This window comes from Leishmania donovani, chromosome 5 (assembly GCF_000227135.1).
Source record: "Leishmania donovani BPK282A1 complete genome, chromosome 5".
In the NCBI taxonomy this organism is placed as follows: domain Eukaryota; phylum Euglenozoa; class Kinetoplastea; order Trypanosomatida; family Trypanosomatidae; genus Leishmania; species Leishmania donovani.
Window position 1 is genome coordinate 328,835 of NC_018232.1, and position 27,903 is coordinate 356,737.

A 27,903-nucleotide genomic window follows, 5' to 3' on the forward strand; every position below is an offset into this window, starting at 1 on the left:
CCGCCTCTGCCGCCGCGGCGGCGGCGGCGGCTCAGACGGAGCAGCTCGCGGCCATCGCGACGGTGAACCACGAGGTATACCTCGTCCACCCCCGCAAGCTGCGCGAGCCTCTGGAGAAGATCACTTGTCGTCGCAGCGGCACCCTGGACGCCGGCTCGTCGTCGGCAGCCGAGGTGACGATCACCTCTCTTCTCCTGACCTATCTCGGCGACACGCGAGGTAGCAGTGACGCGGCGGCAGCGCTGATCGGTGGTGCGGGCCCGCGCGGCGGCAGAGGCGGCAACCGTGTGCGTGGCGACGTGACCGCCGCGGCGGGGCGACGGCAGCTATTCCTGTTCGTCGGCCACAGTGACGGCATGGTGACGCGGTGCGAGCTGAACCCGTCGTCCGCGAAGGTGACCGCGACAGCGGAGCTGTGGTGTGGCACCCGCCCGTGCCAGCTCGTCGCGGGCGATGGCGAAACCTTTTGCTACATCGTCTCGGGCGAGCGAACGTGGCGGTGCGAGATGCAGGAGAGGACGGTGAGGATGGCGCCGTACAGCTTTCCAACGCGGCCGACGTCGTTTGCGCGGTTCGTGCTTCCGTCACGGGTCAGCGCTGCCACTGCGAACGGCAGCGACTCGGCGGCCCCAGGGGCGCAGGACAGCGCGAATGAGGAGGACGAGAACGCCCTTGCCGCGGTCGAGTCTATCACCCTCGTTCCGCGCGAGCAGCAGCAGGAGGTGGTCATCGCCGTGCAGAACCGCGAGTTGGCTCTCTACGTGTCCAACATCGGCGCCGGTGGTGGTGGTGCTGGTGGAGGTGGCGGTGGTGGCCCCGGCTCGGGCGGCGTTGAGTACAGCTTCCAGCACCATCCGCTGCCGCTGGCGGGTCGCCGGCTCCTGCAGCACCCAACACGGCCAGCGTACCTCATTCTCTGCGGTGTCGAGCACCGCAGCCATGGCCGGCAGGAGGTAGAGCGGCACCGCGCCGAGGATCGAGCCTTCCTCACGGCTCGCGTGGCGGGCACCACGCAGGCCGAGGACCGCGGTGCACTCTACGCCGAGGGGCTGTACGGCGGCATCCCGTACACGGCGCCGCAGCGCTCCCTTGGACGCCCCAACGCGTACCACAGCACGCTACAGCTCTACCACCGGGATGCCCAGCGGCTGCTGCCGCCCATCCATTTTGAGCCCAACGAAGCGATCACCTCCGTTGCCGTGGGGAGCTTCTTCAAGGAGTTTGGTCGCGAGCCGGTCGTCATCGTCGGCACGGCATCTTCGTACACGCACGGGGCTGGCTGTGGCACGGCTGCGTCGTGGCGGCATGGCTTCCTGCGCACATTCCGGTGCGCCAGTGGCAGCGTTGGCGGCGGTGACGGCGGTGGCGCTGATTTGTTGCTGAGGCTAGAGCTGCTACACAGCACCTACCTGCGGCCGGATGAGACCGGCGGTAGCGGCAACAGCAGCAGCAGCGGCAGGGATCGTCGCTCCGGTGCCAACAGCAGTGCCGTTGCCGCCGGCGGCGGAGGCAACGGTGTGGGTGGGGATGCGAAGCCCGACTACCCCTCCGCGCTGTGCATCTGCGAGCCGGTGGGCATTCTGCTTGTCGGCATGGGCGCCGCACAGGGGCTGCGCATCTACTCGTGGGGCAAGGAGCACCTCCTGCGCCGCCGCCACCTCACCAGCACGCCCGGCCAGCGCATCACCGCCATCGACTACGTCTTCGCGTCGCCGCCGGGCAGCCGGAACCTGAACACGCGCAACGTGTCATTCTTTGCTGCCGACCTCTACCAGTGTCCGTACGGAGACGCCGAGGGCATGCGGATGGCGCGGGAGAAGCAGCTGCTTATCATCTGCGGCACCGTGAACGCCTCCGTGTTCATTGCCGCGCTACAGCCCGGGTACCCCGCCCCCGCGGCTGCGCATGGTGCGGCGGGAGCGACGACAGCCGCCACGCCATCGTTTCTGCTGCAGATCATGACCGACAGCGTACCGCGGCACATCACGAGTGTTGTTGCTGTGGACGAGCGCACCATCGCCGCGTCGGACCGCTTTGGCACGGTCGTGTTTTTGCGCATCCCCGAGACCACGCGCACACAATTCGCGCAGCCCGTTCATCAGCTGCAGGAAGCGGAGCTCATCGCCGAGGAGACCTACCTGCGCACCAAGCAGACGTTCCGCGAGGTTGCGCGGCACCACGTCGGCGAGCTTGTGACAGCGCTGCATGTGCAGCCGTACGACCCCTCGCAAGGCACCGACACGGCTCTTGCGACGAAGATTGTGTACTACAGCACCGCACTCGGCAGCATCGGCGCGTACGTGCCACTGCTCTCGGAAGAAGACGGCGCTCTGGCGGCCTACCTGCAGCCGCTCCTGCACTCGCACATGCGCCCGCTGCTCGGCCCGCCCCCTGCGTTGTCGCCGGCGTCGTACCTGTCGCACCACGTGGTGGACGGCGACGTTGCGCAGTTGCTGCGCGGCGGGGCCACCACACCGTTCTCTGCAGCCGCGAAGGACGACATTGCCGACGAGCTGGAGCGGCAAGTCAAGATGGAAGCGGCACGTCGTAACGTCTTGGGGCTGCCGAAGCGCACTCTGCCGTCGCTAACGGAGCTCATTGCGAAGCAGCGCGCGCTACTCACCCTACCGCTATAGGCAGACGTAGACGGCACACAGCGAAAAAAAAAATGTGGAAGAGAGAGAGATACTGCCGCGTGGAAAGTTTGAGGAGAGAGTCGTGCGTAATGTCCAGTTGTGTGCGATCCGTGATGGTGACGCTGGGATGTGGATGACTGACCGTGTGGGCACCGCTTGACCGTGTTTCTGTTTTACGTGTCTGTGGGCCCCTGCGCGCTCAGTTCAGCTGCGCCCATCGTCCCCCCCCCGGTTTGTTTATCGATGGGTCTCTTGCCTGTGTTAGTATGTTGTATTCATCGGCCGCCTACTAACTCGATTGGTGCGTGGCACGCAAAGGGCGGAAGGGGGAGAAGAGGGAGCATTATCGGGCACGTGCGTAGAGAGGGTCGTCCGCTGACATCATCCATCAGCACGTGTCCACGCGTCCTCCTCTGTGTGTCGTGCCATCGCTTTCTCGGCAATCATTTCCTTGTGCCGCTTAGCACACACACACAAACGCATACCTTCTCTCCGCCGCACCTTCGACGAAGGTTCTGCAACGTTCCTCATGTCAAGAAGGTGGGCGGGGCGGGGTGTAGCTCTCGACGACTTTGCTAGTGTTGCTGTGTGGCGGCGAACGGGGATGTGAAGGCTCCCTCTTTCCCCAGCGAAACGATGAGCGTTGCAATAACCTGAAGCACACATGACTTCGTGAAGAGCCGGATGGCGTGGAAATGTAGTGCGGAACGAGAGAATGGGAGGTGAGGCGAATCAAGGATAACCCGTACGATTCGATGGACGCCTCGAGCATCCTCACATTCACACACGCACACACACACACACACACACACACCTGCACATGCGCTGTCCTCCACCGAGGCAAAAGAGGGATGGTGGATGATAAGCCAGAGGGGTTCCTCATCGTTGTCGCAGCGCGCCATGTCACGGTCATGCGCATCTGTACTCGTACTTCTTGCCTCGCCTCCATTTTCTGCATCGCGTGCTCCCCCCCCCCCACCCTCCACATCCGTCCTGTTGGCATTGCGACACGCTCACACGAGCACACACACACACACACACGCATACCCGCCTGGCGCCTGTTCCTCACAAAACCTGCGTCTCACCAGACAACCACGTCACTCTCCTCCTCCCCGCCGTAGACTGTCATCTTCTCCCCACCCTCGCTCGCCACCGCCCCCTTCCCCACTCCGGTTCAGCAATGGCCATCATCCGCGACGCACTTATCCGCGTGGCGGCTCTCGCCACCATGCTAGCGCTGCTCTGTGTCGTGTCCACCGCCACCGCCGCCACCATCTCCGACGGGAGCACGCAGTACTTCGTGAAGCTGTGGTCAGGCAAGTACCCGCTCAAATACGTGTGGTCCGGCAAGGATATTTGCAAGTACGAGGGCATCTCCTGCGACACGGTTAAGCAGACGGTGACGATGCTGCTCCCCAAGATCGGCCTCACGGGCACCATCCCCGGCTACGGCTCCAAGGCGGGCTTCAAGCCTGCCAATGTGCGTGTGATCACCATCAACCTCATGGGGAACAACGAGCTCACCGGTGCCTTTCCGGAGCACTACGGACAACTGAGGCAGCTGCAGGAACTGTACTTGATGAACACGTCGCTGCAGGGCACCATCCCGCAGGCGTGGAACAACCTCGCCAACCTCGTGATTCTGGACGTGTCAAACACGAAGGCGTGCGGCAACCTGCCGGCCTGGGACGCCAAGAGCATGAAGTCGCTCCAGTACATGCACTTCACAGGCAACAGCCTGATGAAGGGCTCCATCCCGGCGAGCCTTGCCACATTTGGCGCCGTTTCCTTCGACACCACCGGCTGTAAGTTCTGTGGCTGCCTCCCCTCGGAGTTCTCGAGTAGCATGTACATGATGATGCAGCTGATCAGCAGCCAGCCCCAGGTGAACACGCAGGACTGCATGACGGCCAACACGTGCACGGTCCAGCACATGAGCTGTAAAGCCAAGGCGAACGCCGCCGCGATTGCCTGCAGCCGCGCGAGCGTCGCGGCAGTCGTGGCCGGCGTTCTCATCGCGGTGGCGTCGCTCCTCGCGTAGGCAGTAAGAGGGAACCGGCATGAGGAGAGGCAGAGAGATGCGAATGAATACGAGGAATCCATTGTTTACGGAGAAGGAGGCGGTCAGTGCGCGTGGCTCGCGTACATGTCTCTCTCTCTGTGTTTGTGTCGGGAGTGGGTGGGTGGGTGGGGAGGGGTGAGGGATACGCACGGGCACACTGCCGCTGCCGCCAACAACCTCCGCCGCCATCCGCCACCATTCTCTGGCACGCATGCCTCATATTGGGGTTCCGATTGTCTAATAGGTTTTTGTGTCTCCTCTTCCCACCTCATTCTTGCTATACTCCACCGCACCGCCACATCATCCATGGTGGTGCGCTGGTGGCAGCTACCCATGCTTCCTTCCTGTCATCCCATCCACCCACCACCCCTCACCCTATCCCTTCCTCATATGCTTCACACCCCTCCCCGTGCCTGCATGCCTGCCTCTCTTGTCGGTCGGTCTGCCGGGTGTGTCGAGTCGACAGCGCCCTCACCCCCCCCTCCTCCGCACACACACACCGGCATCGACCTCTCCCCCTTCGTCTGTTACCTTCTTGGGCATGGAGAGAAAGAGAGACAACGACGAAGACGAGGACGGCGACGCACACACAACACACATCGCTCGCGCGAGCACGGAGACGGGTGTAGTTGCGCCCTGCGCACCTCACGCGATACACAAGCGACGAGAGAGGGCGGGAACCAGATGGCGGGGGAGGCGCACGGCTTTGCTTTTATGCCTTCCCGTGTGCCTTTGTATGCGCGTATGTGTACGTGTGTGTGTGTGTGTGTTCACGTGCAGGGGTATCCATGCGGACGTGTATGCGTCCCTAAAGAAGAAGCGAGTGAGTGAGCGCGAGCTGACTCGTGGTCGGCATCACTATGCTTCATCTCGCCCTACCTTGGCCATCATCCGCATCATCTCCATGGTCACATGCACGCCGTAATGCACCTCGCTTCCGCATTTCCTGTGTGGGTGTGGGTGTGGGTGTGGGTGTCACCTTTCCTAGTTTCTTTGCCTTGCCATCCCCTCCCCCTATATACGTATATATATATATATATATACCTGCATGTCTCGCTCTTTCCCATGCACACGCACATGCGACGCGGCAGGCAAGCATCGCCCTCCGTCTACAGCGTGGACAATGCGAAGTGGTGTGCGGCTGTACTGCGTGCATGTGGGCAGGAGGACATGCCTCGTGTATGTGCGTAGCCCCTCTTTGTTCTTTTCTGACTTGTTTCCTTGTTGCGCGTATGTGCCTATGAACGTGTGTATTATTCTGTGTTGCTGACTTGCTGCCCGTCGGCGCGCTGGGTGTGTGTACTGGGTGTACGCGGCTGTCTGTAGGTCTCTGTGTGTGTGTGTGTGTTTGTGTGCATCTTAGTAGCGCTCGTGTTGCATTTTGTATACCGTGACGCGCCATCCATGAATGGGCCTCCATCATCGCCTTCTATCCCGCCTTCCTTCCATTTCCACTTCCCCCTCCCCTCGGCCGCCTCACCGCCATCTTCTTGTCTGTGCGTGCACACTACACACACGCGCATACACACATACATGTAAATATATATATATATATACGCGTATATATGTGCATGCTCATGTGTCCAATGGTAGTGATTTCCATTGATTTCGAATCATCTATTTCGTGGAACGGTGATGGAGAGTGGAGCGCCACTGCGCACAACCACACCCACCGTCATTCTTTCGATTTGTGCACACCATCTCTCTCCCTCTCGCCTCGCTCTGTACGTGCGTGTGCGTCTGCCTCCCTCTCCTGCTTTCGGGCCGACACATGACACTCCGCGGTGGAGGAGGCAGCGGCCCTGCCGCGTCTTCGCTGTCTACGATGGACTTCCCATTACACGTAGCCTCGCCGTCCCCCACCGCGTCATCCTCCTCGCCCGCCCCCACCGCAGCCGCAGCAGCCTCCACATCGCTACTGAGCTCGTCCAACGCGCTGGAGCTGATGCGCACGTATCACATGTACGTGCGGGTGCACAAGACGCGCTGCCGGTATCTTCTTCTTCTGCTACTGATGCTCCTCTACTACTTCCAGTGCACCTTGTGCGGGCGGCACGACATTCTCATGAACGCTGCCGGCGAGGGGTCGTACAGGGGTCTGAGCGGCGGTGTTGCAGGTAGCAGTGCTGTGGGAGGCGCCGGCCTCGCTGGTACCGGAGCCGGAGGCCCTTCAAAGGACGGCGGCCTACGCCTCGGTCTAGCCGCTCCAGACACGGAGGCTGCGGGCGATGACGGCGGTCTGGCGGGCAGCTCCGAAGGCAGGCGTCGCCGTTACGCGCGGCCGCCGCTTATCGCGCGTGCGCTGGGCGGCATAGGGGCGACGGTGGGCCGAATGGACCTGTGCGAAATAGAGTGGTGGCCCCCGTCCAACCGGACACCAGACGCGACCGACGCACACTATGAGCAAGGGCTGAACGTGGCTACCCCCAACGCGGCCTCTCTTTCGCTGGCTCGCAGTGAACCGCCATGGTCAGCCAATACACAGCGTGGGCTCGTCGCGGCCATCGCCCGCAGCGCAACGCGACTATCAGGTCTTCTGTTTGGCCAGGACCCCCCACCGTACGAGCGGGCGCTGAGAGCCTTCTTCCGCACGCGGCAGGCGACGTCGGGCGGGTCGTGCAACCGCTGTCAGGCCCGCGCCATCGACAAAGGCGTCCAGAAAGAGCTGATCAACTACAACGCCTTCGCGCGAGACTTTAAGCTCCGCGTCCCGCTGCTGCTCTATTACAACCGCATGCCCGTCTACGCCATGATGCAGCACCTGCGGCTCATGCGGGCTCGAAGCTACCAGTTGCTGGATTACATGAGTCGCGGCCACGCCTCGCAGAGCCGGCCGGAAACAGCGGCGGGCGACGGCGCCGACAGCCCAGACTTGCACGCGCGGCAGCTGCGCTTTGAGCTGGCACGGCTGTCGCTGGTCTTTTATCTGCAGCGCCTCCACCTGCGCGCGCTGCGGCACGCGGACGCCATGCGGCTGGAGACGTTCCACTTCCTCCGCTATCTTAGCTCCACCATCCCCGTCCTGCGCAGCGTCTGGGTGGGGCAGGATCACTGCAGCTGGCCAGGCGTCTCGTGCGTCGTCGTCCGCGTTCCGCTGAACTCGCTGATCGACAGCGAGCACCCTGCTGTGCAGGCGTTCGTGGAGGACATCTTCTCTGTCTGCCGCGGCCCGCGGTGCCGACAGCGGCGCTGCGCCGCGCCGTCCTGCTCGGCCTACACACGCCATCTGACGCGCCGCCTGTTCACCTCGGCGGCGCCGGCGTACTGGCTCAAGTGGGACCGCACGGACGACACGGCAGCGATGGACGAGATGATCTGGGAGAAGGCCCCCACCTCATCACGCGGTGCTGCCGGCGTCAATGGGATGGCGGCAGCACCACCGCCATCTCCCTCGGCCGCCTCCACCGGCACTGACGGAGACGCAGGGCGCAGCGGAAGCACAAAGGCAGCATCCGCAAGCTCCGCGGCGGCGGCAGCAGCCCGCTCGAGCCGCGGCACCCCTGCGAGATCGAAACGGTCGGTGTGGACGGAGCAGATGTTCGCGTACGAGCACCCGCACCTGGTCCTGACGGAACCAACCTTGCTCGTCGACATCGACGTGCAGAACATCATCCAGGAGATGGTCGAGCCCGTCGTCGCAAGTGCCCCTTGCAACGGCGGCGACAACGAATGGGCGCCGTCATCACCGTCGCCATCAGCGACTCTCTCAGGCCCCCCGTCAGACTTCGCCACGCCGGAGTACGCCGAGGACGTCGAGCGGCCACTCACTGGTGATCTCTTCAGTATGCAGCGCCGCCTTCTCCGGACGATTGCCGAGGCCGCGCCGCGGGGGCTGCAGTACGGCAAGCAGCGCAACGACAGCTCCACCGTGACGATCCCGTACACCTTTGTCAAGCTGAACTTGGTGAACATGGGGCTGCGTGGGTACTTGCCGGACTTCTACGACATCGCGTCCGCGTATGATGAGCAGCGAGACGCTGTCGCTGCTCATGGAAAGCGCGAGGGCACCAACAAAGGCAGCGGTGGTGCCAGCGGCACCCAGTCGGGCTTCGTCGATGCTTGCGAGGCGGCGAACCTTCCGTCCGCAACAGCAGCCGCGACCCGGCAATGCAGCAGCAAGTCAGCGCCGGAAGCCAGCGTGCTCACCCCTCGCTCTGACCTGTACTGGGGCCGTCGCTCTCGCATGCGCATGTTGGAACCACGCAACTTGTCCTCTGCCTCCCTCGCAATGGCCTCGGCGCGGCGGCCTCTAGCGTCTGTGGCGGCGATCGGAAGCGAGCTGCAGTGGGTGCTGCGTCGGCTGGAGAAGATCGGCCAGCGCAACCACCACGAAGACCTTGCCGCCTACTTCTCCGAGGTGGCCTCGCTGGCCCGCTTTCAAAATGAGCAGTGGAGCCCCTACCGGTGGCCGGAGACGATGATCGCCGCCATGAGCGACGTGTCGCAGTCCGCCACGCGGCGGCTCTACAGCATCCTCGAGGACAGCGCCTTCTCCCCAAGCTTTACCGACCCGGTGCAGAGCATCGATCACAGCGTGAACGCCTTCGGGGAGCTGAACCCGCGTCTGATCGGCCTTCTGTCACTCGACGTCTCGGCAAACCCGTTGCTGACGCATCTGTTTCCACGAACGTGGTTGTCTATCCCGCATCTGCAGTCAGTGCGGACGACCGGCACTTCCATCCTGACACCGCCGCTGCGGCTGCGGCCACGCCTCTACAACCACGCCGCCTACTGCCCTGCGTCGTCTATGCGCTTCGGCAGTGGTATGAAGGCGGACGCCGACGAGGCAATGGGCGAACGACGCCGCAGGGATACGGAGGTGACAGCAGCGACGGAGACGGCACTTGACAAGGTCGAGGTATCCTCTGCTACGGGGAGCAGCCTTCATGACAAGGACTTCATTGGTGCTGTGCTCATGCCGCCCTTCTCCAAAATCGACACTGTGTTCTCTGCCAGCAGCCCGTCGGAAACTATCTTCCAGCATCAGGACCCCCTCACCGGCCGGCGTCTCCTCAACTATCCAGCCTCCCTCCATGACGGCTTTGTGCAGGGCATCAAACGCCTCCTCTCACTGCAGTAGCTAGTCAGCTCCCTGCCTCCCTCCCTCCCTCACCCATCCATCCCACCCCATGTTACTACGAGTTAAGGCCCGCCTCGTGCGCAGAGAAGCGCCCGTGAGACAGACGCGCGTGGATGAGTGTGAGCCTCCGCGTGTGTGTGTGTGTGTGTGTGTGTTCCTTGTTGTTTCCGGTCGCACCCTTCAACATGGCGTGCCAATCTCACCACCACCACCACTACCAGCGCTCCCCTCCCTTTCGCCGTCCTGCGCCGCATCCCTCCTCGATATGCGGCACCTCTCATCCACGCTACTCGTGATGCAACCAACCCACACATCCATTACCTCACGTCCATCCTCTCTCCGCTCTCTCTCCTTCCCCCACCCTCCCGCCCCAGCGTCAAGGCCTGACTGCGCTGCCGCTCATCTCTCGAGTGCACATCATCTGACACACCCACCGGCCCGCACCCACACACGGCAGCACCAAAGATCACCATCCGTGTCGTTGCGTGCGTGCCAATCAAGAAGGATGCTGCTGTCCTCCCCCGCGGCGGCAGCGCCGAACGCCAGTGGCGGCGGCAGTGGTGGTGCAGCCGCTGGCGACGAGGTTGTCTCGCCCACCCTGGAAACATCGACGGCGCTTTCCACAGCGCATGCGCAGCTCGTGCTTTTAGAATATGCGATTCGTGCTGCTGCCGCCAGCGCTGTCCCCAGTGATGCCTCTGCCCAGTCACATCGAAAGGCATCCGAAGCGACGCGCACAATGAGCGCGACCGTGGGCTCGCAAAACTCCCTGCTCCCCGGGCCTGTACCGGCTGAGTCCGGCTCTCCGACGAGCATCATGGCGGCGACGCGGCTGTCCAGTGTGACGGCAACAGCGCCGTCAGGTGCCAGCGAACGGCTCAGCGCGCTGCACGACAACCTGCGGCGTGTTCGGCGCCTCATGCAGCAATACGAGGAGGCCTCGCAGCGCGTCATCAAGGTACACCTGCTTCCCTCCTCCGAGACGGGCGAGGAGACTCTCGGGTCAGTGGCCACGCCCACTGCGCATGCCGTTCAAAGGACGAAGGAGGTGACCCCGCAGCAGCCGAGCGTCTCGGTCGCCGCAGCCGCAGCAGCAGCAGACCGCCCGTTTCTTGAGCAGCACAGCTCAAACTCGGCAAACGTTGCCAGCAGCGGCAAACCAGCCGCAGAGCAGCAGAACACCCTCCCGTCCCTGCACCAGCGCCGAGCGCTTGCCAGCGACGCCGTCTTCACGCGTTTCTGCGGGTTGCGCGTCACTCCTGATCAGTTGCTCCTGCCACTTCCGCCGCCAGCGACCCCGACCGCCTCACCTGCATCGCCCGAGTTCGCGCAGCAGCGCATGTCACCGCGAGGCATCGACGACGATGCTGAGGAAAAAAAGAGCGGAAATGGGAGTGGCTTGGTGAGCCACTACTCCGAGCCCGTGAAGAAGCGTGGTAGCAACAACAAAACCAGCAGCAGCCAGATGGTGGGTAGCCGGAATGCGAAAGCCCAGCACAGCTCGGCTTCCAGCAGCCCCAGGCACTCTCCCGTGTCTCGCACGGCGCAGCAACGGAAGCGCACGAGCGCCGAGGCCGTACTGGAGGAATACGCGAAGCTCTTCTATCGCCCCTCCGCCACAGCGGCATCGCCGCCGGCGGCACCGTCAGACAACACTAAAGTCACCAAAGCGGGAAGCCTGTCCTCATCGACACCGACTGATGACGGTGAAGTGGCGCGACCGCTACAGGAGACGCAGCAGCAGTTTGCGGCCCTGCAGCGGTGTCATCTGTTTGCCTACGAGGCACACCTGAGGTCTGCGGCTGCGCTTGCTGATAGCCAGGGCAAAGACAATGACGTCAGTACCATCACAAGAGGAATAACAGCTGTCGGGGCAGCGACAGCCGGCGCGCAAGTCGACGATATCAGTTGGCAGCACATACCTGTCGCCGTTCAGCACATGCAGGACAGCCTCACAGCGCTGCAGGCCCGTTTTACGCGTGACTCGCACTACGCCAGCTGCGGCGGACAACCAATCGCCCTCGTGCATCAGTTGCAAACCTGGACGCAGCCGCTGATCCAGAATTTGAACGAGCTCCTCTCGAACTCCACCTTGGAGGAAAAGGACGAGAACACGCGTGAGAAGCTGCGACGCATGAAGTTTGACGCGGAGGAGCTGCAGCAGGCGCAGGCGCAGGCAATCTCGAACGGCGATATGCAGCGCTCCGAGGAGCTCTATTACGAGCAGGCGTCGCTGGCTGAGGCGATGGCAGGGCCCTACGACGAGTTGGAGGCGATAATGCGGAAGTACGGAGAGGTGTGCGTCGACGCGCCGCTGACGCGCGTGCTGGAGCAGCGCGATCTGCTTACGACGCGGCTGACGCGCGTGATCGAGGAGCACACGAGCAAACTCTCGGAGGTCACCCTCGATGCGGAGCGGGTGAAGGAGAAGCGGCGGGCCGTGGCGCAGGCGCGTCATCGACAGCGCAACAATATGTCGACGTACAACCACACATGGAAGAAGGCGTGGCAGACGAACAGCGACCAGCAGATGGCGTGCTACCGCGCGATGGAGCAGCTGGAGAAGCAGCTGAACGACCTGCAGCAGGCGCAAAGCTTCCTCGTAGACGACTGGATCAGCCATGTCACGCAGGAGCGCCAGAGGGAGGCGGACGCGGCATCCTTTGCGTGCTTCGCAGACGCCAGGGCAGCCGCCCTCGCCGAGACGCAGCGCAACCTACAGACAGTTGTCGATGGCGTGCGCCAGTACAGTGGGGCTGTGCAGTTTAGCTGCCGTCACGTCGAGGCCTTCGTCCGCGAGGTGCTGCGAGGTCATCTCAGCCACTCTCAGGTGGCGCTTCGCAAGGACCGACTGGAGCAGTTCAGCGCCCTCTACCTCACGCTCGGCGACCTGCGCTTCAAGAAGGCGCGCAACGCCGAGGAAATCGAAAAGAAGATTGAGTACTACACGCTGCAGCAGGAGGTTGCCATGGACGCGCTCAACCCGAAGGCGAAGGAGTTCAGCAAAACCAAGCAGCGCTATGAGGCCGCGAAGGCCGAGGTGCAGAAGCAGATCGACCAGCTCGACCAGCGCAGTCGACTACAGCTTGAACGCTTCCGGCCGACGGAGCAGCTGCTCCGCGAGGCTGGCGTGGACTTTGTGTCCCCCGAGGAGGAGCTCGCCAGACGCACGCAGCAACGGTCGCAGAAGCTTCTCGAGTACCAGAAACTGATAGAGGATGGCATCGGCGTGCGGCCGACCTCGAGCGCCGCCTCACGCTCCCCTGCGACGCTCACCACCATGGCAGCTTCACAAGCGACGACCTCCTCTACTCGGACTGAAGGTGCGAAGGGCCTCACCGGCACGAATGCGCCATCGCCACCGCGGCTGCAAGCTGTCGGATCGCTGCACTCCTGCCCACGGCCGCCGAGCGCGGGGGAAGCGGCCAACCCCACCGCTACTGCTTCTGGGGCCCTTTGTGGGAAGAACGGTCGTCAGTTGCCTCCACTTCGCAGAATGAACCACACCTACCCGCCATCGCAGCGCACTGATCACAGCGACGGCAGCGACGAACCGACCGCGACGACAACAGAACCCTCGCCGCAAGGTGCAAATCAGACCTCTACAGCTGCCACGGTGGCTGCTGCCCCCACAGCTGCCTCCTTGTCGAGCCTACACGCGACGGAGGAGCGCATCATGCAGGGCATCTCCAAGATGGCGGTGACCGATCGCGGCAGGGCCCACACCAGCAGCGGCGCGGCCTCCATTAGATGCAAGAGAAGCAAGCGATGATGTGAAACAATGGAGGATGGCGGTAGCACGCCAGAGCTGCGGCTCCAGATGCCGTATCAAGGTTCGCGCCCCTCTCTCCTGCTCTCACATCCATCCCTCTGGCTGATGCGCACACACAGCGCCTTTCGTGTGTGTGTTTGATGTGGCACTCACGTTGAACCGCATCTTTTTTGGAGCTTCCCTCTGCCTTCTTCGTGTGTCACACTTCTCCTCACTGCTGCCCCCCCCCCCAACCCCTCTGTCTCCTGGATGTAGAAAGGGGTGGGGGTGGGGGGGCCGCAAAGGAACAGAAAAGTAAAGTGTATGCGAAAGGTTGTCGTGTGTGTGTGTGTGTGTGTGTGTGTGCGTCCACATACATGAGTAAGGGCACAACGCAAGGGCCACCGGACGCATCCACCCATCCTCAGATGTATGTATTACTCCCCCCCCCACACACACACCATCACCGCTCTCCTCATCCCTCCTCCATCCTTCATGTTTGTACGTTGTGTCGATGACGATGTCAACGCGTGTCTCTGCCTGCCTGTGTGTGTGTGTGTGTGTGTGTGTGTGTGCGTGGGAGGGAGGGGTCGCTACGGTGCGCGGCGGCAGCGCCGTATGCACATATGTATACGTGTATATGAACACATGTATTGCTCCTTGGTCACCTAAACCCCCCTCACCTCCCCCTTCCCCACCCCTCGCTCCTCCTTGGCTCCTCCTGATGACAGCAAGACGCAGACACGTCAGCCTCCACCCCACCTCACCCCACCCCCTTTCCCGTCTACACCTGGATTTGCGTGGCAGCATGTACATCTATATTTGATGGATGGATGGATAAGGGGGAGGGAGGAGAGAGGGGGTAGGGAAGGTTTTGTCGACAGGGTTAGATGATGATGAGGGAGGCAACAATACGAGAACGAGAGTCCATCATCGAGAGCGGTACTGCATCACACGCACGGCAAAGGTAGACTGAGCGGTGCATGTCCATGATGGCCTGTTGCATGTAGGCGTGTAGGCGAGCACCACCTCTTTCATCGCCCTTGTCGCGGAGTGCTCTTTGTATGTGTGGCTCGCTTTTCTCCGTGTTGTTGGCGCGTGTGCCCCTCGGCATGGTCGCTCTTGTGCCAGCGTACGTGTCGGGGTGTGGTGTGTGATTGGGAGGGAGGGGGGCTGTACAAGCGCGAACAGCAGGGAAAGAGGGAGGGGAGTAGGTGGGTGGCGGTGGTGGTGGTGATGGCAACGCAGCGTTGACGGACTGGAACGTTATTTGCCTCATTCCAGCGCACGCGTCTTTCGGTCCCTCGCCGTCCACGCATACATCCCACGTCCCACACGCTCTCCTCCTGCTCTCTCTCACGTGCCAGCAGTTGCCCATTCTTGTCTGTGTGTTCTTGCGTGCTGCTCTTTCAGCGGCGAGTCTGTGGAGCGATCGCGTTGGATGAGGGTCATGGCATTCAACCATCAGCCCTTCCACACACAAGCATATATATATATATATATATTATACGTGCACACAGATATAGAAGTATGCATCTGTGTGTACGTGTGCCCGCCGACAGTAGGGCGGCGCTGCGTGCGCTGATGGACAGGGGAGGGAGAAGGAAAGACAGATACGGACACACAGACGGCGCAGGATGGATGGAGGGGAGAGACAGTGACTTGGATCATCCCGTGTGCGTCGTCATGTGCGCGGAACCTCTTTCCCTCTGTCCCTCCACCCCCCCCCCGCGTATTGGGGCCGTACACGCATGACCATTACCCTCCCTCCTTCCCTCATGTGGCCCCGTTCTCCTCTCTCGCACTTTCTCCCCTTGCCCCAACCCCACCAACGGCTTCCCTGCGCGCAACGCCATGCACGGCGCTGACGAAACACATGCGAAGAAGGTGTGATGACATCGTCGCTACAGCTGTGCGACGTCCACGAACAAGAGAAACCATTAGACAGTAGGTGAAGGCCTCGACCGACAGCCAAACGAAGAGAGACGCGCATACACACTCACATACACACGCGCTCTCGCAGACGCTCCGTCCCTGTGTGTCTCTGCTCTCCTCCTTCCCCCACCCCACCCCTGTTCTCGCCGCATGTCGTACGCGTCCTCCGCCATCAAGCGGCTCAGCAACGAGTACCGCCGCCTGCAGAAGCCTGAGAACCGCGTGCGCGAGTACTACATCGCGCCACTGGAGGAAAACATTTTCGAATGGCACTTCACGCTGCGTGGCCCCGGTGGGGACGACAACTCGCTTCCGTACAAGGACGGCATCTACCACGGCGCCCTCATCTTCTCCCGCTCCTACCCGCTGGAGCCGCCAGACATTCTCTTCTTTACCCGCAGTGGTCGCTTCGCTGTGCGTGAGAAGATCTGCTCGACTATCAGCAGCTACCACAAGGAGCTGTGGCAGCCGACGTACGACATTGCGCTGACATTGACGGCGCTGCGGCATTTTATGGCCCAGGAGGACGAGTTCGGCGTTGGCGCCTTCCCAAAAAGCATGATTGCACTCGAAACGAAGGAGGTGTGGGCCAAAGAAACGTGGTCGTTCACGTGCAGCACGTGCGGGATGGCGACGAAGGACGTGTGGGAGACGCAGATGAAAATGTACCCGGAAACCTCGCCAGAGAAAGAGGCGCAGGTGCCGAAGCTGCCACCACCACCACCCGCAGCCCCCGCTGCCAGCGCCACGGCGAAGCCCGAGGACGCAGGAGAAAAGCAAGACGCTCCAGATACCGCGTCGTCGCCCGCCCCTCCCCCGTCCGCCTCCCCCTCTTCCACGCTGTCGCCGTCGCCCGCTGCCGCGGATGCGAGTGAGACAGCTGCCAAAGCCGCAGCCGCCCCAGACGCACCACAGAGCCACAATGCCCCCAAGGGCACGCCATCTTCACCGGCGTTCGCGTCAACGGCAGTGGGTGCGACCGCGCCCCAGTCACCTACACCAGGCGTCCATGACACACTGCACACGCCCAGCCCAGCGGGGCACGAGCGCACAGCGAAGAGCGGCGCCTCCATAAAGGAGGAGGGGGCGATGAGCGAAGATGACGACGCGCTTTCCTGCTTCACCGACGTGAGTCCTGCTCGAGTCGTGCGAGCGCCGGTGATGGCTGTACCTCCACCACCACCACCAGCAGCGGCAGAGCCTGACCGCCTCTACGACATGCACCTCGAGTCCCTAGTACGCGATACTCCTCGGAGTGAAGCGGGGCTCGCCGCAGCAGCAGCCGCAGACGCGACGCCACCGGTGACAAGCGCTGTGGCAGACGGCGTTGTTGCAGCTGATGTGGCAGGGGCGTCGGCTTCTCCTCTTTCAACAGCTGTTGCTGCGGTCGCGCCGCCACAATTTGCGCAGCGCGTCGTCTTTGGAGTGAACATCATGGAAGTGTCGATATCGCTACGCCTTCTCGATCGCGCCATCATCGTCAGCTTCCTCTTTGTTGTACTGATCCTGCTGCGTCGTGGCCTCTGCGGTCTGCTAATGAGCTAGCATGGTGGAGGCGGTGTGTGTGTGTGTGTGTGTGTGTGTGTGTGGAGAGGGGCGGCGGTAGCGCTGCACCGTACGCAAGCGTGAACAACTGTTGCTGCAGCTGTTTAGAATTTTTTTGCTTGTTTGTGGAGGGTGCTGATCACGCTGTGTGCATCGAGTGTCACGGCCACCTCCGCGCTTCCGACTCACATCTCCGGGTCGTATCTCTCCATGGCGATGTGAACGCCACTCGTGACGAGAGAAAGAGGGAGGGAGAGGTAGGAAGCTCCGTTATATTTCCCATCCCTCTGTGCGTGCGCGGACCTTCAGCCTGTCGTCTTTCTGCTTGTTTACCTACACGTGTCTGTCTGCCTACGTATGACTGTGTCTGTATGCTTCTATGAGTTCTTCGTCCCCTTGGGCTGCGTACTTTTACGGTCCATCCTTGGTCTCTCTCTCTCATCGTGCTTCCATTGGGAGTGTGCCTGGACGGCCGCCCTCCCCACCTCTTCTCCATGCCCAGAGCCTACCCGATGCCTCTACAAGTGTCCCTGAAACGATGCGTGCGCATACTGCTTGGTGAGGAAGGAAGGAGAGGGAAAGGAAGAGGGCGGTGCGACGCCACTCTCTAGCAGTGGGGACGTTAGACACCGATAGATGCATGTGTGCACGATGGTGGCACACGGAGTGCGCATCGCCATCTGTTATAAAGTGGGTGCATAGTCCCCATCCACCATCATCCCGCGTAATCCTTGCCTCCTCCTTTTGAGCATGCTTCTCCAACATGCCCCGTCCCCATCGTCATCATCATCCCGCAGCTCCCTTTCCCCTCCCCCTTTCCACACCCACACACGGTTAGCCTCTCCTCTGCATCATCCCTGCCTCTCCCGGGCACACTCTTCGTCTACATCCCTGTGAACGGTGCCTCGACCTCAGTCGTCGCCAGCGCCGACGCACTCATCAATCAACGCCCTCAGACGCATACGCAGTATCTGCACGCGGAGCTGGAGGCAATGATAAAGGTGGAGGCCGCTGGCAGCTCATCGGCGCACGCCCCCTCGCTCCCGACGCACACGCATGTGGAAACTCGCATGCTTGGCCAGCTGCCTTCGCAGATGGCGAGCTCCTCGATTGAGGCGTGGTGTGACGGTGTCCAGCACCTCATGGAGAAGTACTTCTCCCGTCTTGGGGAAGTTGTTGTAGCACACCTAGGCCTCCGCGCTCCGAGTATACAAGACCAGCACAGTAGCGGTGGCAGCGGCGCGGCAGAGAAGCGCGAAATCGTGAACAAGCTGCGAAGCGAGCACAAGGAAATTTTGGAGCTGGATGTGCAAGCGGCAGACATCGAGGCGACAGAAATGGCGCTCTTCCAGCAGCTGTGGGCGCATCATCAGCTGCAGCAGAAGCGTCAAAGACCAGTGGCGGCGGACGATGGTACCGAAAAGGAAGACCGCCTGAGCGGCGCATCACGAGGCGGGGCGTCGACACCGGATGCAGTAGCAGAAGCAGCCCTCCCCACACGTGATGGGGCATCTTACATTCGACCTCCATCCTCCTCCGCGGCAGCGACAGCGCCCGAGGACGCTGCATCGGCTACCCCATGTGACACGGAGGGAAACCCGTTCCTGAAGACGCAGCAGCACCCGGCGTCCGAGTCGGCTGCTCGCATTCCTGCGGATCTGCTGGAGCTCTTCCGCACTGCGCAGGAGCTGCACTCTGCCGCGCCGGGTAGCACCGGGCCACCGCCGCGGGCAACCCCGTCAAAGGAGGCTGCGGCAGCAGGAGAGAACCCCTTCGACGCCACCGCGAACCGTCTATCTCGAGTGTCAGTGGTGCTGAGCGAGGAGGAGAATGCGCAGGCCGCCGCGATGGCGCTCTTGTGTTTTCGCTACTTCTACAGCTCGAATTCGGCGCCGGCATCACCGGTGGAGGCAGCCGCCCCGCTCGTCTCGGCCACAAAGCCCCCCGAGCAGCCATCGCAGCCCGCCCATGTACGTGAAAAGGTGGCCGCCGCCACTATAGTGCCGAAGCAGAAGCGGCAGCGTCACCTAGCCCCCCTTCCGCGTGCCACCCCTACATCGCCGGCACTGTCCGTGCACGCATGCCACGGCGCAGATGCGTCGTCACACATATCCCTGAGCAGTCCCGGGGCGTGGCGGAAGCTCATTACGAAGCCTGGCAGCTTGGGCCCTTCTGAGCACCAGCAGCAGCCATCCTCCACACCGGCTCATGCAGCAGATCGCCTGAGGGCAGAATTGGCTTCGCTGTTTCCGCAGCAAGCACAGCAGGTGCAGGGCGGCTTCTCCTGTGGCCTTCCCCCACAGCGCGCCTTCTTCACGGGCGCCGACACGTCGGTCGACGCAGACGCCGCTGGGGAGAAATCGCGGCCAGAGAGCAAAGGCCGCAACAACCACGTCGCCTTCCTTAACGCGGACCGGACAACTGACGGGGCTCGCGGGGCAGGCGGTCGGCCTCTTCTCACCCGCCCCACGCTGGGGAGCCCCTCCACGGAGGACGCACACAACAGCGGCGCCTCCCGCAGCAAAGGCGGGGTCAAGCTGCCGCCGCTAACCTTGCATGCATCCCCCACGTCGGCAGGCGAGCGTCCGCCTTCCGCCGCTGCTTCCTCCTCTCCTCCGACACCGCCCACCCCAACCACAGCAGCAGCGGGGACGCCGCATGTGATGAGTGATCAATGCCCGGTACTTCCTGCTCTGGATCCCAGTGCTACCGCGGCGCCGAGCAGCGTTACGGCCGCGACGGCAGCCCCAGGAACGGAAGCGGCAGCGTCGGCGCAGAAGCACGGCAGTGGCGCTAAGAAAGCGAAGAAGAGAGGCGGCAGCGGGCAGCGTCGCCGTGCGCCGCGGCTCCTGCCCAAGTGTGTGGTCCTGCCGCCGAACTACAGTGGCGTTCACGGTGAGCAGCTCACTATGGCGCAGCTGGTGCAGCTGGCGGCGGGTGTTTCAGAGGATTGCGCGGTGGCGCAGGTGGATGTGAAGCGCCAGTACGACGCCGCGGATGCTGCGGCAGCGGAGCTGTACCGTCTGCAACAGGCCGTGGCGCGTGTGCTGCTGGAGAATATACAGCTGGAGAAGGACATTTATACCCTGACTGCCACATCACACGCATACGCGGCGGGAGATGAGGATGGCGACGCGGACGAGGCTGGCCGGGGCGCAGACGCCGCTGCAGGGATGAGGAGACGGCACCACAGCGACGGGGTCGACCCGTACGGTAGCCGCTACAGCGACACTAGCAAGAGCCGTGTCCGCAAGGGGGTGATGTCGTGCTTCGCTGCTTCGACCCTCTCCCCCGCATCCGCAGCCCACCCCTCTGCAGAGAAGCGCAAGCGACAGCCCATTCTGCCACCTGCGCCGATGCCGCTGCCGCATTCCAAACGTGCACTCACCGCCGCCTCGCTCCTTCTGCATGTCGCCGGAGAGAAGAAGGCAGTGCCGCCGGTTTCAGCGGCAGCGGCAGCAGTGGCACACCCATGGCCGTGGCGGCAGGAAAGTGCTCCGGCGGAAAGGGCAAAGCTGAGCCCGAAGAGCTCCTGCCAGCACAAGGCACGCGCCGTCGCGTCTGCCATCCCCACTGCGGCTGAGGGGGTGACGGCGGTGGACGGCCAGCAGGAGCCACACACAATCCTGCAGGAGCTCCGCAGTGCCATCGCGAGTCGTGAGGCGGAGAAGGCGCAGACACTCGCCGAGATCGATGCCCTCTCGAGCCGCGTCACCCGCCACGACACCCTTTTGCACGCCGTGGCGGAGTACTGGCGACGCAATGCCGCCGTGATGAAGCGGCAGCACTTTGCTGTGCAGTCGCAGCCGAAGCAGTCCACGTCGTCGGAGACCATGACCCGGCTTGGCGATGGTGGCGATGGGTGGGGTTCCGAGAACGCCATTGGCACCATCGCCCCACCGTGCCTGTTCAATGCCTCGGACGGGACGCATGGCGTTGTCACTCAAGCAAACAGCAGCAACAGTGGGCATTCAACCTCAAGCCACAAGTATAGTCACAGCACCGTCATCACCGCCGCCATGAGCCTGTCAGGGAAGATGACGAACCTGGGCGAGTCACCGTCGCAGGCGCAGCGAGCCCTCGCGCAGATGGAGGCCCTCTCACCAACCCCGCTGAGCAGCACCCCCTCCTTCGACCTGCGCATCACCTCGCCCGTGTCAAGCACACTCTCACCACCGCTGCAGATGCGGGCGCTAGTGCGACGGCAGATCATTCCCCCGCGCCAACGAGCGCAGGAGAGCGAGCCAGCGCCGAATAAGCCAGACGCTATCAACGCCACTCTGAGTGCTGCAACTGGCGCTGCAGTCGAGGCCGAGAGCACGCCGGTGCGAGTCCGGGTGGGCGTTCACGTGACGCCGCCGATGGAGAACGAGCTTGGTGGCAGGCCGCACCGAAAGGTGATCGCACCGCCTCTGGAGATCCCCACCGCCGCTGCGGCTGCAGTCGCCCCATCTTCGACATTCACGGACACTGACACTACGGCCACGACGTTCCTCAGATCTCCCGACTCCGTGTCCGACACGATGGGTAGGTCACCGAGCGCCTCTGCCGCCCTCACCGTCGGAGCACCAGCAGTGCTGAAGCAAGAGTGGCGTAAGAACGAGCATGGGCTTGCTGTGTCGGCAGTAGCGGTGAACCTGTTCAACGGCAGCCCTCGACGCTGGCCAGGCAACATCTTGGCATCTCCACTGGGCTTCACCCAAGTCTACGACAGAGAGGAAGGAGAGGACGACAACGTATGCGGCAGTGGCAGCTTCCCGACCACCCCTCTGCACCCCAGCCGCAGTACCACGGCAAACAACAGCCACAGCTACGCCATCGGCGGCATGCGGCGCGGGGACGAAGACGTTCTGGATCATGGATCGTGGCGCACCATACCGGCCCTTCAGCTGGAGAACGTGGACGAGATTGCAGAGTTCATCTACAGCGTCTTCGAGCGTCCGTAAGACGTCCCTCGCATCCATGCAGGAAACATATTGGAAAGATGTGCACCGCACGCCCACCCGGCTCACCCCACGCGAGGCCGGTGAAGCCTCTCCACTTCCCCCCCCCCATTCGCGAGCTGCTCCTAACGACATACCCGCATCCGTTGTTTTCCGCTGCCTTGCTGAGGAGGGGAAGGGGAAGAGCTGGGGCAGCTGTCAGCATACACACACCCACAGACAGGCAGAGAGACACACTCAGATGGACGATGATGTTGGCGCCTTTCCTTTCGTGTGCTTGTTCGCTCATTGTTCTCATGTACAGTTAAGCCGGGGAAGTCAACCGATCACAGGTCATAACCGCAGTGGGGCAACAAGGGCGGCAACACTGCGTTCGACCTATGCCCATACCCCCGTGACGAACCACACGCGTGCACACGCACGCCTCCGTCATCTTGCGTGCCGCCCTTTTCTCGTGTGTGTGTGTGCGTCTTTCGGCTCCCCACCCACCCAACCGCCCACCACCACCCACTTGATGTATAAGGAGGCAACTAAACAACAAGACACACACACGCGCCGTACATGCGCACCCACGCGTAAACGATGAGCACGGCTGAATTTTGTCCAGCGCGTATGTACAAGGGAATGGACAGTGCGCAATGCCTAAAAATGAGAAGCGAGAGAAAGAGAGCGGGGGGAAGGGGGGCACACGCCCCATCTGCAACACCTGCAGCAGTAATTCGACGTCACGCTCTTTCGGAAAAGGGTATAAGGATGGCAGTACAAGGGCACATGCGATGGAGGCGAGTGGTGAGGAGATGCCAGCAACTTCCTCTTTGGGCGTGGTTCTTGCTTCTGTATGGATGTATGTGTGCGTATGTGAGTGCCCTTGCCACGTCAGATCAATTCTGCCCGCTCACCTCACCAGCCCGCGCAAGCTTCCCTCTCGTGTTCCCTTCCCCCCATTCACCTCCTTCTTGGGCTCCCTCTCTCCCCTCCCTCTTCCCTCTATTTCTCGTGGCCCAAACACGCATCCACATTCATAAACATGATCATTGCCCCTTCTCTCGCTGCTCTGGTTTACTGGCTCGTGCACGGCTTCACGCCCCTAAGCGACCGGTTCTTGGTTGCACTTTCCACGCCTTCGCAGGCGACTTGGGCGGCTCTCGATGTCCGTCCCGTCTCTCCCCTCTCCTCCTCCTCCACCCTCGCTCCCTCATACGCACACGTAAAAGCAAGCGCACCCACGCACCTTATCGTTTCCTTTGTGTTTGGTGGAACGCCTCCTTCGTTTGCGCACTACCATGAATCTATCTCGCGGTGTCACTGTTGATGTGGAGAGGTTGCTGTGAGCGTGCGCGCGCGTCCTCTCTCCCTTCGTTCCATGTGCTTCTTTTCCTTGATTACACACGGTATTACGACACAGGCATACCTAAGGACGGTGAAGGGATGACGCGTCTCGACTCTCTTCTTCTCCCTCATTCTCATCCTCTCCCGCGGCTAGTAAGCGAGACCAGCCCCCGCCCCACCTACCCCCTGGAAGAGCAAAACGCCGGTCTTGGCGCGGTGGTTTCCAGCGAGTGGATGGGCTTCTATTCGATGTTGGGGGAGGGGGAGGTGTTACACGCGCGTCCACCTCCGGCTCTTCTCTTCAGGTCTTTTCGCTCGCACACTCCAGCCACGAAGTTCGATGGCGTCTTATCTCTCCTCGTACGGATCTTCGCTATTTCTGTCGGGCGGCCTCCCGTCGCAGCGCACGGATATATATGCATACGTACATGCAAGGTGTGTGTTTGTGTGTGTGTGGCTCTCATCCCTCCCGCCTCCCTTCTTACCTTGGGGTGGATGTTAACCGTTTTTGCTGTCTTGTCTGCGTGCTCAGGTCAGTCCCTGACGACCGCCACCATCACCCTCCCTCCCTCCCTCTCTCCCTCCTCCTCCTCCTCCTCCTCCTCTCTGCCTGACCTCACACTAGCGAGGGTGGGAAATACTCATACACGCACGCGCAGACATACGGAGAGGGTGTGCGCGCTTCTCAACGACGACGGTGACGTTCCGTGGAAACACTGCCTTTTCTGATGCAGCATCAATCCCTGGCGGCTCGGCGGCGGGACCGCAGGCTGGCCCGCAGGGACGAATCTGCGTTTTGGTGCAGGCTGCTGAAGCGGTGCCTACCCTGTCGTGCCCTGCGATGGAAGAGCGTTCACGCGACGAGCCGCACCAGGCGCATCCTCATGGGCATCCTGCTCTGCCTCATCGCCACCCTCATCTTCCTCATTGGTCTTGTGGTGTGTCTCACCTGGAAGAGCAACCGCAGCAACACCCCACTCGAGCCTGCCGCGGCGCAGTCGACGCACGCGCCTCGGGTGCCACCAGAGGTGGGTGTGCACGACCCTTGGGCCGAAGACCCCGTCGACGTCGCCGTTATCCGGCAGCGGGAGGAGGCGATGGTTCGGAAGTGGAGAGAGAACGGCTTTCGCCCTACCTACTGGGAGGTCGAGCGACGCACCCTACCGCGACTAACGAAGAGGGCCTTGGAGTCGTGGTTTGAGCACGGAAGGCGCGCGGCGGCGTCCGCCACGGCGGTGGATGTTGCAGAGGATGTGCTGACGGCGCATGCCTGGGACGCTGTCGACGGCGGCGACGCAGACGCCGACCTCTTTGACAGCCTCGCCTTTCTCTACCCACCAGCGCAGCAGAGGCAGTACTACCGCGCGGCGATGGACGCGATTCTGCGTCAGGGCCCTCGCGTCGGAGGCACGAAGCGCGACGCCCTTCTCCATCACTTAGTCGATGAGGGACTCGGACGTCGACGGTACGACGCTGCACGGCACGCCTACCACCCAGCACCGCCGCACCTCAGCCCGCGTGGGAAGGAACTGCTGGAAAAGGCAGCCGCCTCGTGGCCAGATGCACCGCACCTGGCTGCCGCGCAGCAAGACGAGGTTGCGGGCCGTGAACCGGGATGGCGGTGGTCCCTGAGCTGGGACAACTTCACGGCCGACATTCCAATACGCATCGAGGGCAGCTCGCGCGTCGAGATGCAGAACCTCGTCTTTCAGTTCCCCGGCGGGTCGCAGTTTCGTCGCAAGCAGGCCGCAGCCGCATCAGCGGCAGCATCTGGTGCAAAGGATGCACTCGACGAGTTCGTCGGTGGCGTGCCAAACCGCCGGCGCACCCGCGCTGACGATCGCAAGGAGGTACTCGAAGCTGAATACCACCCGGCCGACATGACAGGAGAGACCGTCTACACACAGGAGAACTTCCTGCAGTGGGCACAGGACGGCGTCCCGTTTAACCCTCGCCCTGCGCTGGAGCGCGGGGTGCCTGGCACGCGGGTCGTCCTGTCACCGGATGCGAAGGGGGCGCGGGTGCCGCTGAAGCCGAGTCTGTCCGCGCAGGCCGCCGAACCGGCGACGCAGCAGCCCATGAAGCACGCCGTGCTTGCCGCACACTGGGACTCGAAGTACTTCGCAGACCTCCCCTTCCTCGCCGCCTGCGACTCCGCCATGCCGGTGGTGTTCCTCCTGCGGACCATCAAGAACATCGCCGTTTTGACCGATGTGGCGGAGGCGTTGACGGAGTCGTACAAGGCCGAGCGGTCTGGCGCATTGGGCGGCGACGCGGCCGCCGCCGTTCCCGGGCTCACGAGCACGTTCCGCAACGCCACGACGGAGGCTGAAGTGAGAGAGCGGCTGGCGTCACTCCTCTCACCAGCCCATCATGCGCTCCTGTACCAGTACTTCTTCGCGCGCCCCTACAGCGTCGGCGATGAGCAACAGAACTTAGTAGCGGCAGGTATGCGAAACCATCCGACAAAGGTGGAGGTAGACGTACGCACGTGGCTGGACTGGGTGCAGCACCTGCCCATCATCTCCGTCATCCTCTTCGACGGCGAGGAGGCGTACAAGCACTGGTCTGGGGACGACAACACGTATGGGTCGCGGCACCTGGCGCAGCGGTGGCGCAGCACCCCCTCCGTGATGCGGACGCGCTACGCTGAGGGCCCACAGTCCCTCTACGACTCGGTCGACCTCTTTGCCCTCTACGACCTCATGGGCCCGGCAGGGACAACGTTCAGCAATATGTACCCGACGCAGAGCGGCATCTTCTACGCGGGGCTATCGCAGCGCGAGTGGGAGCTTCGCCATCGAGCGATGAAACACAGCTCGGCGATCTCCGCGGAGCTCCTGTGGCGGTACCACGAGGCCACCGCATTGCCGCCGGCGGAGGCGCGCGGGAAGACAGACCCCTTTCTCCGCCTCCTCGGCCCCTCACCACATGAAGCAGTCGCATCCATCAACACTGCCTACACTCGACGGCTGCTGGCGAACAACGCATCGCGCCCATCAGTGGCGTCACTCCCGCGGTCGTGGCTGATGTACGGTTCGCCGCACGAGATGCTTACGCTGCACAGCGTCGCTCGCACCACCCACGACGTCAGGTTCGTGGAAAACTTTGATCAGCTGCGGGTATACGACAGGCTGGACCGGGAGATTGCCGCCGAGAGCAGCTTCGATGCGGAACGCTACCTGAACACCATCAACCACAACATCTTCTTCTCTCCGTCTCAACAGGAGGACCTGCGCCGCAACCGAGACGTCTTCGTCGCTGAGGATGACCACAAGCACTGGCTGGACACGCAGCGGGTGCTGCATCTTATTCCCGTCCCTTTCCCCAAGTCATGGCACACGGCGAACGACGACGGCAGCAACGTGCACGATGGAACGTCGACGGACCTGTCAGGGCTGTTATGGTCTACGGTACTAGAGCTGGGCGACTACTGGACGCGTAAAGAATGAGGCAGATACAAGAGGTGGAAGCGGCGAGGAATGGTGAGAGGTTCGCGTGTGCGCAAGGGGAGAAGGGGGAGCACGAGGGACTTCACGCCCGTGGCAATATGCCCGGTCGCACGTCGTCGCTTATATATATATATATATATATATCAATGCTGCCTCACAGCTGTTGTGTGTGTGTGTGTCATCGCGCGCTCTTCTAGTGGTGACTCGCGTTTTGTTCGTCTTGTTTTCCCTCCCGTAATGCATCTCCCCTCCCTCCCACGCGGCTCCTCCGCGTCGCATGAGTTCACCGCCAGTATGATCCGCTACACGTGCGCGTGTGCATCAAGGAGATGCGAAGTCGACCCTCGTTTTTCGCCTTCCACCGCCGTCGCGTCGCTTCGCCTGTGCGTGTGTGTAGTCATACTTGCACGACACCATGGCTTTTCCCCTCTCCTCTTTTCTGCATCCCTCATGACGGGGAGGGGGGAACACCTCAGCGCGGTATCCAGGCACCAGTACCCACCACTCTCTGTGGGGAGGTGAGGGCGATGTATTGTTACCGATGCCCGCGGCCAGGGCCTCGATGGCGTTGGGTTGAGGGAGGGGAGGGGAGGGCTTGCGACAGTGAACACGTTTGTACCATCCGGATGATGGGTAGAGAGAGTATCAGGCGCGACTCGAGTGCATCCCACCCGGTCCTCAGTGCCAGCAGGGTGGGGAGGGTGGAGCCACTCCGAGAGGCACACCAGGCGGTGACCTTCGAAGCGGGAGGTGGGTGTGGTCTGGTAGGGGGGCCGAGACCGTGCTCAGATGGCTGATTCGGCACATAGTTGTAACGCGTGCCGGCGGCCGCCTCGCGCCACGCGGTGGTTTGTTGGGCGCAGGCCAGCGGAGGGGGGAGAGTAGAGTTGAATTCGAGCGCGTGTTGAGTAGCAGAGAAGGGGGGCGCGTGGGAAAGAACAACAAAAACAGCACACACTTCTGCCTGCTGGCACACACACACACACAAATCCCTTTATATGGTCCTGCAATCGCTCCCTCCCCTCTCCCTCCCTCGCCCTCTCATCACACATATGGCGCGTGTGTCTGTGTGTCTGTGTGGGTGCCGCACCATCAAACGCACCCGCGGACATCGCGAGTCCACAGCTCGTTCTTCTGCCTCTCATTATTTTGCTCTCCGGACACCCCTCG

At 62.4% G+C, this 27,903-nt stretch overlaps 6 protein-coding genes across 6 annotated transcripts; all 6 read left to right on the forward strand.

Moving 5' to 3' along the window:
• Positions 1-3,816: 3,816 nt before the first annotated feature.
• Positions 3,817-4,677, forward strand: LDBPK_050900 (surface antigen-like protein; the record flags this gene model as incomplete). Its single annotated transcript, XM_003858229.1, has 1 exon — positions 3,817-4,677. The coding sequence occupies one exon, from the start codon at positions 3,817-3,819 to the stop codon at positions 4,675-4,677; it is 861 nt and encodes a 286-aa protein (XP_003858277.1).
• Positions 4,678-6,469: 1,792 nt separating this feature from the next.
• LDBPK_050910 (hypothetical protein, conserved) lies at positions 6,470-9,778 on the forward strand (the record flags this gene model as incomplete). The annotated part of the gene is made up of 1 exon (XM_003858230.1): positions 6,470-9,778. The coding sequence occupies one exon, from the start codon at positions 6,470-6,472 to the stop codon at positions 9,776-9,778; it is 3,309 nt and encodes a 1,102-aa protein (XP_003858278.1).
• Positions 9,779-10,283: 505 nt separating this feature from the next.
• LDBPK_050920 (paraflagellar rod protein, putative) lies at positions 10,284-13,550 on the forward strand (the record flags this gene model as incomplete). Its single annotated transcript, XM_003858231.1, has 1 exon — positions 10,284-13,550. The coding sequence occupies one exon, from the start codon at positions 10,284-10,286 to the stop codon at positions 13,548-13,550; it is 3,267 nt and encodes a 1,088-aa protein (XP_003858279.1).
• Positions 13,551-15,614: 2,064 nt separating this feature from the next.
• LDBPK_050930 (ubiquitin-conjugating enzyme, putative) lies at positions 15,615-17,009 on the forward strand (the record flags this gene model as incomplete). Its single annotated transcript, XM_003858232.1, has 1 exon — positions 15,615-17,009. The coding sequence occupies one exon, from the start codon at positions 15,615-15,617 to the stop codon at positions 17,007-17,009; it is 1,395 nt and encodes a 464-aa protein (XP_003858280.1).
• Positions 17,010-18,001: 992 nt separating this feature from the next.
• On the forward strand, positions 18,002-21,955 carry LDBPK_050940 (hypothetical protein, conserved; the record flags this gene model as incomplete). Its single annotated transcript, XM_003858233.1, has 1 exon — positions 18,002-21,955. The coding sequence occupies one exon, from the start codon at positions 18,002-18,004 to the stop codon at positions 21,953-21,955; it is 3,954 nt and encodes a 1,317-aa protein (XP_003858281.1).
• Positions 21,956-24,009: 2,054 nt separating this feature from the next.
• On the forward strand, positions 24,010-26,733 carry LDBPK_050950 (glutaminyl cyclase, putative; the record flags this gene model as incomplete). The annotated part of the gene is made up of 1 exon (XM_003858234.1): positions 24,010-26,733. One exon carries the CDS (start codon positions 24,010-24,012, stop codon positions 26,731-26,733), a length of 2,724 nt encoding a protein of 907 aa, XP_003858282.1.
• Between the last annotated feature and the right edge of the window lie 1,170 nt (positions 26,734-27,903).